General features: G+C 35.1%; 1 protein-coding gene across 1 annotated transcript in view; it reads left to right on the top strand.

Moving 5' to 3' along the window:
* The first annotated feature begins 312 nt into the window (after positions 1–312).
* Positions 313–10,453, top strand: part of LOC113227372 (photoreceptor-specific nuclear receptor-like) — a 57,282-nt gene continuing 47,141 nt past the window's right edge. The window contains exons 1-3 of the mRNA XM_026460267.1: positions 313–355; positions 1,363–1,491; positions 5,834–5,948. Coding sequence (XP_026316052.1) covers positions 313–355; positions 1,363–1,491; positions 5,834–5,948 — 287 coding nt within the window. The remainder of the gene's footprint in view (positions 356–1,362; positions 1,492–5,833; positions 5,949–10,453) is intronic.

Consider the following 10,453-nt stretch of genomic DNA (forward strand, 5'->3'; position numbering starts at 1 on the left):
TTACTATTTATTTTTGCAACCTGGTTGACAGATTAGTTATAAATTGTATGCGTGCAACGTAAAAATTAGAAGTGTCAGAGAACTCATCCGTATTGACTATAGTATTATATTTATGACTTTCGTGAAATAAAAGCAGGTTTGATGTGTCACTACATTTTGCTTTATTCTATGACTATAGGCAGTGGTTATAATTTTATATTAGGTGGACTGTCTGTCTGATGATTTGAAGAGCACGAAAGTCCGTAGAAATACTGAAAATTGAGGACGTTATAGTAAAAAGTCGAAAACGACATGTACAATAAAATCGTCAAAATGTCACAACCCCATAATTTCGTTAGTGGCGAGCCAGTTAGCGGTAATTGCGAATCGCAATCACGGATTATTACATTACCGACGAACAGCTCGCAGAATCGACGCACGTAGCCATGTAGAGTTGGAAATATTTAGACAGGATAAAATGGCCATCTTCAATATACTCTCTGTAAACTGATGATCATTATCAACAGCCCGATTTAACTCGATGCCTAGGTCTTGTGTTAGTCTCACCCACAAACTTTTGAATTTACAAACTTTCTAGATAAGCACGTTCCATTCTCATTCAATCTGAGTAGATTGTTGCCAAATAGTTTCCTATTTGAATACAAATAAAAATAGAAGATATTTACTTTTTAAAGGTCGTAAATGTACTATTTTTTGTACATGAAATGTATTATTTCGATAATCTACATGTCGTTTGTTATTCGGAAAAAGGACTTACATCGGAGAAAAACCAATACAAAAGCCAACGAGTGACAATCACTAAGATATCTTGTAATGATTGAGATATCTGCTGTTATCCAAACCCTACATTTTGATAATATTTATTTGAACGTATAAATCTGTATCCAATTCCCATAACTAACCCCAACATACTCCGTAGCAATTACTTAATTGATTTGCCACATTCATACCAATAAATTTTGATCTCTTACATCAACTAACTTATGCAAACCACGAGCTCAAGTTACGTTGGAAAATAAAAAAATGAATGGAGTGCCGCAAGGGTGCATTTTGCGTCCCTCACTTTATAACATGGATGCTATTAGTTAAAGGGTGTGATTCGTACTGGTTATTTTATTAGCCCTATTGAGATTAAATGTTTATCGGATTAATTTCTTAAAGGGCTCGATTACTGATTTGATACCGGTTAGTGATGATTCGATTGCTTTTGGAATATTTGAGTATTTTTGTGAATTGGTAGGTTCAGTTGTTCGTAGGTTGAGAATGACGTTGAGAGTGACGACCTTAAGAGGTGAAAACATGTCATTTGAACATTTCTTTTTTGGTTGAAAAAGATCCACCTTAAAAATACTTTTACCTCAGGTGATGGCAACACGTCACCGCTACGCTGGTCCCCACCGACATCCGCTGCCCTGGTAGCTGCAGCGCTCGCTCCTCCAACGCTCCGACCATGGCTGCCAGACCCGCCAAGTAAGAAGCCCAACCATCTTGGTAAGACAGGTTGGCATCCGACCTTTATTTTCTTTACATTTTCTTTGAATATTCAACTAAAACATAATCAAAACTGAATGTTTTAAATCAAGTGTCAATGTCTAATAGAACGGTGGTAGGTAGTCTAGTGGGATAACGATTGGTTCTCAATTGAAAGGTCTATTGTTGGTATCCTGTGGCAGCATGCACCTATGACTAAAATTTCCAAGTTACGTATACTGCCGTCTCAAACCAATACACTGTAAAGCCACTTACAGTGTTTTGATTTAACAGCGCTCATATTATTTCTCTATGCCTAATCTATAACCCTGACATTTCAACTTTGGAGGTATTAGTATTTTTGAACGAGATAATATATATAATAAAGAATATGAATATATAAATAATATGTATAGAGAATAAGTTTTAAAATTTAATAAAGTCGTGACACAAATTTTAACAATAAAAACATTCTATCGTGGCAAGCCAAAACACTGCAAGGATCAACAAGAATCTTTCGGCTGTTAAGGAGGGAAAAGAAATTTATTAGTTTTTCAATAGAAATAACTTGCTTTCAAAGTAAAATTATCTTAGCAGCGGGAGGACGACGTCAACGTGGATTAATGTTTATAAAGATGTAGTCATACGAAATTTCATATTAACGTTTGAATGTAGATTATGTCTTTCGTTCGGTGGAAAGATGCAACAGACAAAATGACTGAGTCCAGGGAATCAATGATCAAAGTCACTTGACGAGAGTATTGTAGCAAAATAATAATGTAAAACAAACACACTAGCATAAAAAATACAGTTTAATCGATAATGGTACTTGCGAGATGGATCAAGACAATTCGTGTATGGAGTTACTTTTGATCCCTACACTAGGCATGGCCGATCAAGCAGGCATCAGGCAATCAAATTTATAGAGAATGAAATCATGTAAGGCGGAAATGTTAAAATTAAAAACAACTAAACACAAAAATCAAAAATTAAGTAATTAACTTTAAAAATTATTTTCCAATGTACATATTACTTAGTAAAATATTTTTTTTTCTAGTTAATAATCTCAGAAATAGGCAAGTATTTGTAAGTGCAAATGTGTTTCTGAGAACATGTGAAAATTAAAGGAAAACTTTTAAACATTGTTGAAAAAGAAATGAAATAAAGTCAATGCTGAGACCGTGCACACGTTAACGTGTATATTTTTAAGCACTTAGTTAAATCCATTAGACCCATTTTTAAACCTCTAACTTTACTACCATTTAGTCACAAGTGTTTTTTATGTTATATTAGCCTTTTTCTGATTTAGGCTAAATATGCTCATCGTTGAACGAACTTGTTATAGTATCGATAGCATAGGCCATAATGCCTGCCATTGCGATGAAAAGATTTGCCAATAGGTGTAAGGTACTCGCCGGTTGTTGCCCAGGATGCAGCAGACGTATCTACGAAACGTTCGTTCATGCACTTCTTAACAAACTAGATGGCGGTACTAACTCAAAACGTGTTTTAGGCGACTTTGATCATTACCCATGGTCAAACTCAAATTCAAAGTCAAAATCATTTATTTATACACTTAGAATAATAACGCATAGAATGATAGTTTCATATCAAACGAACTGTCATAAGTAAGGCAAAAATCAAATTCATGTAGGCTAGTTTTAGTAGTAGGTTAATTTTCGGTTTTAGTGGATATTTATATAAAAATACAAGTTGAAACGCGTTACTTCCTTGTGGAATGTGATATTAGTATCTATTTTATGTTTGTCTGACGTATTTTTACACTCATTTGCCGCACATTTCGTCATTTTTAGCTAAAATTGTTGATCTGTTCGCGGTGCAAGTTGACCTTGAGCACTGAAGGCCCGCCCGGTCGTATAGGCCTTTTTGGCGCGCTTCAATTTGCCTCAGCGTGTGCGGACTAGGTTTCTATGCGTTATAATTTTAAGTTTATACATTTAACAAGATCTTATATAATTATCAACTGTACAGTATTGAACCTATCCAGGTGTACATATTTTCGTTGCAAATTATTTTACGTCTCTAAATACTCTCTTACGTATAGAAATAGTGGTTCGTTATCCAAACCGACCAAGCGTTTTTAAAACCATGACCCCTTAACAAATTCTGGTTTTCGACTGCACTGTAAAAGAGAGAGATGTTTTTATAACATCAAGTGACGGTACGGACAAGTCATGCGCCTGGTGCTAAGCTATACCAGTTGCAATGCCACTCAGAGCTTTAAATTGCAAATATTTGAGAGGCACTACTACCGCGTCCTTTACTACTACTGAGACATAATTTGACATGTCCTATGTGCCTGTAATTTCACCATTACCCTTCAAAACCGGAAAACAGTAATGCTGACACTAGTGCTTGGCGGCAGAAATAGGTAAGGTGGCAGTACTACCCTGAACGAACTCTTTCCTAGTCCGATGGACGGTGCTTCAAGAACACTGCAGTAAACTATAGTCATGTGTTCGGTCGATATAAATTTTTCTAAAGTAATGTAGTGGAGCAGTTCGAAATTTTATTGAATTTGAATTTCGTATAATCTTACAATTGATCGGTTTCAAAGGTATTCAAAATTTTCATTTATTAAAGTGTTGCTCTTGGTCTGTTTGAAATTCTAATTGAATTTCAATTTTCTGTCGCATTTGAATACAGTCCACGTTTACATAATATATGTTTTTATACTTGCTCGTCTGTCTTTGTTAATATTCTTTGTCATCATCCCAATTGTACTTAATAAAGCTCTGAGAGCGTTGGTACTTACATAGGGCGCACTGTAAGTTTCAGGAACTGGCCATTTGAAAATGGAACTCTTTGACTGTAGAATACAGTTTGTTTCATCTGACTGTCACTTGTTTTTACACTGTGGCGTCATTTTAGAAATTGATTGTCTACATCACCATCGATTTAACTCGTGAACATTTTCGTAGTATGATTTTCTACGACTTTAAGTGTAATTTAACAGCTCAGCGGAGCTTTGCTCGGCTTCAAACTGCTTTTGACGATGAAGCACCATGCAAGACGACTATTTACAGCTGGTTTGCAGAATTCAAACGCGGTCGTGTGAATCTCAGTGACGAATTTCGTCATGGTCGCCCGTCCACTGCTGTGAACAACAAAAGCATCGGTGCTGTGCGCCGTACGATCAAAACAGACAGGCACATGTCAGACCATGAGATTCGGGCACCTTTAGGCATAGGCATGAGTTAAATACAATCAATACTATACAAATATTTTGGGTGTGAAAAAGCTATGCTCTCGGTGAATCCCACACAATTTGACTAAGGCTCAAAACACGGATAGCGTCACTTGGTGCAATGCCATGCTTACCAGATTCAACGAAGGGGCGTCAAATTTGGTATGGGACTTAGTAACAGGTGACGAAACATGGTTTTATAGTTACGATCCCAAAACAAAGCAGCAATCGAGCGTAGGGGTCTTTTGAGATGAGCCGAAACCAACCAAAGTGGCGTGCGTGCAAAGTGACTCTAAGCGGATGATTGCTTCTTTTTTTAATAAAACTGGACACGTGGCTATGGAGAATCGTTGTTAGTACACGACCATTTCTTTGCCGGAAGTTATTGACAAACTCCGTAAAAATAACCGTAAACGCCGTATCATCTTGCACCACTATAATGCCAGTTCTCACACGGCCAGACAGACAAATGAATTTTTGAAGGCGAACAACGTTGACCTTATGAGCTATCCCGCGTAACGTCCCGACCTGCCACCTTGTGACTTTTATTTATTTCCGAAAATTAAGAACCAGTTACGCGGCCAACGATTTTCATCACCTGAAGAGGCTGTAGAAGAGTATGAAAAAGATGTTTCAGAGATTGTCACGGAGGAGTGGCATAAATGTTTTCAAAATTGGTTAATTCGTATGTAAAAGTGCATTAACGCTAACGGAGAAAATTTTGAGAAACAATAAATTAATTTCTCACCATTTATAGTATTTTTTCTTATTAATTCCGGAAACTTATAGTGCTCCACACGTATAATAAGTTTAACACGTGTCATTTTGCCTAGAATAAATCGCACACTGGCTGCAACACTGGGACAACTCTATAATTGCAAATGTGGCAAATAAACAATAACCGTTATTCGATACCTCCAATGAACACTACGCCAATTTAATATGTGGTTATTTTCTATTTTTATTTTGCTTCTTTGTTTATTTTTTTCACAAAATTCGGGAAGCTTAATATTAGCAAATAAATAAGTCTGTTTACATTAAAAACAAAAAATTACCAAAAATTAAGTGGGCGTAGTGTTGCAATGTTGTCTATTGTAAGGAATACAATAATATACCTTTTGTGCACATTATTATTGTACAATATTTTTAACACAGGCCTCATCTGCGTGGTGTGTGGGGACACCAGCTCTGGGAAACATTACGGCATTCTCGCCTGCAACGGTTGCAGCGGGTTCTTCAAGCGGTCTGTTAGAAGAAAACTTATCTACAGGTCAGTGTTTGTTCTATTAAGTGGTTACTTTAGATTAGTAGAGGTGAAGCTGTAGAGCGTTGAACACCGCTATAAAGTTGCCTGCTTATCGGTATTCTACGGGACATAGTGTTGGGTTATGGAAAAATTGCCATTTTGAAAAAATCATATTTTTCAGAAAAATAAAATAAATATTTTTCCGTAAAATTTTCCAACGTTTTTCCTTTCATTTTCCATGTTTGACGTTGACAACTGTCAAAAGTTGAAGTTACTGAACGAAAGCGCTGGAGCCATTAAAGAGGTTTATTAATCGCTGTTATGAATTATTTTAAATCTCGTTTTTCTTTATGCGACTTTTTGCTATACCAGTCTTTTTCAAAAGAAATTTCTAAACATAGAACTTACAATAAGCTTTCGAAGTTATATTTTTATAATTTTTCAAATTTTTCGGGAATTTTTCCGGTTTTGTTTCCTTTTCTAGCACTTTCCTTCATCTTCTTGATTTCCAATTTTTCTATTTTGATTTTCCTTATTCATTTTCACCGAGAAGCAAGTAGTAATATAAAATTGTAAAAATAAATAATATTAACTAAACTATATAAATATATAAAAAAAAACCATAAAATTCTTGCTTTTCAAAGAAAATAAGCTTCCTTTTCTGAATTTGGTGGCATAAAATCCACCGAAACCAAGGCCACGGGATTCAGAAAATATATATTTTTTAGGTGTTACTCGTAAACGACAATACTTGTAAAACCAATAAATTGTTATTATATTCTAGTTGTACGCGTATTATGAAAAATATTATATGCAACCATTAAAATTTAGTTTTTGAAATATTGTATACTGCGAATTCTAAAATCTACCTGGACTAAATCCACCGAATTAAATATTTACACGCAAAAAGTCATAAAATCAGCAACAAGTCATCCACCTCTTCTCTTCAGCCGCAGGGGAATAACAACGAATTGCGAAGCTTCTAAAATGCTTCACTTGTGATGTGTGGCGTGATTAGTAACGAGCCACTACCGAATTCCCGCATAAACCTGTGACACGCAGCAATATTGGTATTGTGATAAAACTACTGTCTAGTTTATTGTGAAATGCAGATTATAAGTACTATCATCTAATTTATTATACGTGAACTAAAGTCTAATATTGATATAAGGATTCAATTTTGAGAAAAATTACACTTTGTGTTGGATTTTGCATTCGGGACACTCCACTGTTGTCAGGTTTTAGGCATTTTGGATTTTTTTCCCATTAAGTCCGGAAGATTTTGTGCTCTCCAGTTAGTTTTCGTATACCTATATTATACACTCCATTTTTTGTAGATTTTTGTTTTAATAAATAAGTGGAGTTTAGTGCATGGACACAGAAAACTGCGGTTTTGGGGAAATAACTATATTTTTACAGAGATTTGATTATATTTTTGACACGTAACGTTATAAAGACTAGTTATCAGATAATAAGCTTTTTATTTCTGACGCTTTGGAATCCACATATTTAACTCTAGTTAAATCCTATATCTATGGTTGAATCCGATTTAGACAAACACAAAGTAGAAATGTCAACAAACAAAACAAATTATAATTATTGGCGAGTGGACTGTATGTTAAGATGTGCACTATAATGGAAATACGTTGGCAAATTAAACGCGTTTAATTTGTAGTCGGTAAAAACAATAGCGTTGAGCCGAACCAGACAGTTCAGAAGAAGCAACTGTCAAAATTTTTGAAACAAAGCACTGGCGAAAAGTAAGACAACGTTTAATAAAAGAAATGTAAAAATAAACTATTATCACAAAGGGGGCTGCGTCACAGCTGGTCGTCAAAAATGATTTTTGGGGTTCTCATCTCAGAATGTTTTATAGTTAACGCAAATTCAATATTTATCCCCGAAATTTAATTGTGCTATTGATAATGCTAATCTTAAAGTCATGTCTATGATGAATTGTGTTCAATAGATGTTTCAAATCACTAGTAAGTGATTTAAACTTTTCTGCGGTGTCCTAAAAGCTTCCACGAGGCAGTTTTTGCCATTTATTTCATTTTTTCTACTTTTCGCTCCACTGAGTTCAAGACAGCTAACTTGAACATTACATTAACATTACTGCGTTCCGGTTTTGAAAGGCAAGGGTGCCGGAGGACGCCTTGGCGGCAGAAATAGGTAAAGGTGTCAGTACGTCACTGGACGAACTCTTTCACAAGGGACTCACAATGACGTTAAACAATTGAGATTGATAGGTGATAATTGATATCGAAAGTTGTCCTTTAGGTTTCAAAATAAAAAAGAGAAAGTGTGTACCTTTCTTAGATAAACACCCATTAATGTAACCCGTAATAATTATACGTTCTATTTAAAAACAAAAGCCTTTGAAGATCTATGCAAGATTCATGTATTTTTGTCCCCAATTTTAGCAGTTGTACATTTGCAGTTGAATTTCAAAAATGAATTCCATTTGTCTTTATTAAAAAGTGTTTCGATGTACAAATTTAAGTTTGTTGAAAATTAGATCAGATAAATATTAGTTGTGTTATTTGTACAGTTGTCAAAGTGTTGGTTAAGAATTTTAAAATATTAAGTGAAACCTCGATTTCGTCATTGTTTGCACTTCACGTTTGTTTCTTTGTAAAACGAATCATGTCAGTCAGTATGTTTTTTGAAGTAGATATCTCTTAGTCAATATTCTTGGTATTTGCAGTATTAATAATTATAACAATAAATTATCTGTTTTTAGTGATTTAGTCATGGTAAGGATGTAGTAAGAAAATCATTATTTTATTAGAGCTAATGTAGACGGAAACGAGAGGACAGGTCGACCTACCGTATCTTTAATGTGTCCTAAAGTACAAGTAAAAAGTTAAATTAAAATTTAAAAGACCGATCACTCCAAAAAGTTAATAAAGTCACTATTTGTAAGCTAACATCTCGTGGAGATCAATTTATTGAGTCCAAACTTGTAACTATGCGACCTCCTCGATCGTCGTCCTACCTTTTTATCACCTTTTTTCTGGTTCCTGGCCTAATTCCGTTGCCTCGTCATTCTCACTTTGTTTCATCCCGTCGTCACTCTCTGCTTAAGTGCTGAAGCGAGTACTCCTGCTCGTCAAATTTTGATCCTTTTACCAGTTCCCATCCTAAATCACTTACCAATTTTAATACCACTTAAACCTAGTAATATTTGTATAATTCGGGGTAAGTTTGTCTCACGATTTTTTCGTTTTTAAGTAGGGAGTGTTTTTTAATATTGTACCTGTTTTTATACCTTTTTTTTAATACTCCCTAATGTCGGTTTACAACCTTTTCACACTGTTTGCAAACTCACCATAGTCATATAGCTTTTAACCTTGGACCATGATACTTGTGAGAATGTTTTAAGTATCTAATTAATATCAAAAATGGTATTATTTCGATTATGTTTATAATCGAACAATTCAATTATTTTTAGTAACTATCGCCCATCGCTAATTGCTACTAAACATTTACAAATGTGCGCAGCTTAGATATTAAAGTCATAAGTACATGTATGCATTTTCTTAATTTGTGTTATATAGCTTTTCACTTTTGGTAACTTGTTCTACTTAGTTAACACCAATGCGATATTTGTTTGTCTGTGAGTAACATCGATAACCCGAAATAGAGACGAAATAAGGGCCATCCTCCCCTGGCAACCCATCGGGCAAATGGGCCTTATATCACTTTTAAGTATCAACTCTCGTTTGCACTGAAATCACAAATTAGAAAGCTGAAATAGTACAGTAGTACAACTGACCTGCGTGTACGTCTCCGTATACTCCAAAAATATTCTGTATTTATTGTAATAAAGATAATATCTCTAACTATGGGAAGCTGTTCCATTCGGTGGTGTGAGAAAAACAGCAAAACATCTAATTGCAAAGCATACGGGATCACATTTCGTCGGTAATTAAATATTAAATATGTAATTTTTCAATGTCCATTATGGCTAAGCTCAAGTTAAACTAGTCAGTTTGAAATAAAACAATTGACGACACCCGTCAATTGTTTCGAATTCGGGCTGGTCAATCGGAGCGCAGTTGCCACCGTAATGATTTGACAGAATAGTTTTCAAACAAATTACATGACATTTCGTGTCTATTTCTGGTTATATACTCGACGGCGAGTAATCTCTTTAACATACATGTTGTGTGGTAATAACCGTTGTAAAGTCCACTATCTACCAATGCGGAGCGCAGAACAGCTGTGCTTCATCACCCAATAGCACGTATTCCATTATTTTGACATTTCCAGGCGCCGCTTAGTCAAAATAACAAATGACTACTGGTAATTCTACAACACAGCTCTTGTCTGCCCCGATTCGACAATTTGACTTGCTGACAGCATTTCACATTATGTAATTTTTAAACATTATGTTGCTTTGGTGCCTTTTTATCAGGGTTTTGAAAAAAAGTTGCTTCAGAAAACTGAAACTATATACAATATTTTTATAACATTTTCTAATCTGAGGGGCACTGCCACTACGCCCGTCACTCTGAGACATAATA

Source organism: Hyposmocoma kahamanoa, unplaced genomic scaffold, assembly GCF_003589595.1.
Source record: "Hyposmocoma kahamanoa isolate Upper Pololo Valley unplaced genomic scaffold, ASM358959v1 210, whole genome shotgun sequence".
Lineage (NCBI taxonomy): Eukaryota > Metazoa > Arthropoda > Insecta > Lepidoptera > Cosmopterigidae > Hyposmocoma > Hyposmocoma kahamanoa.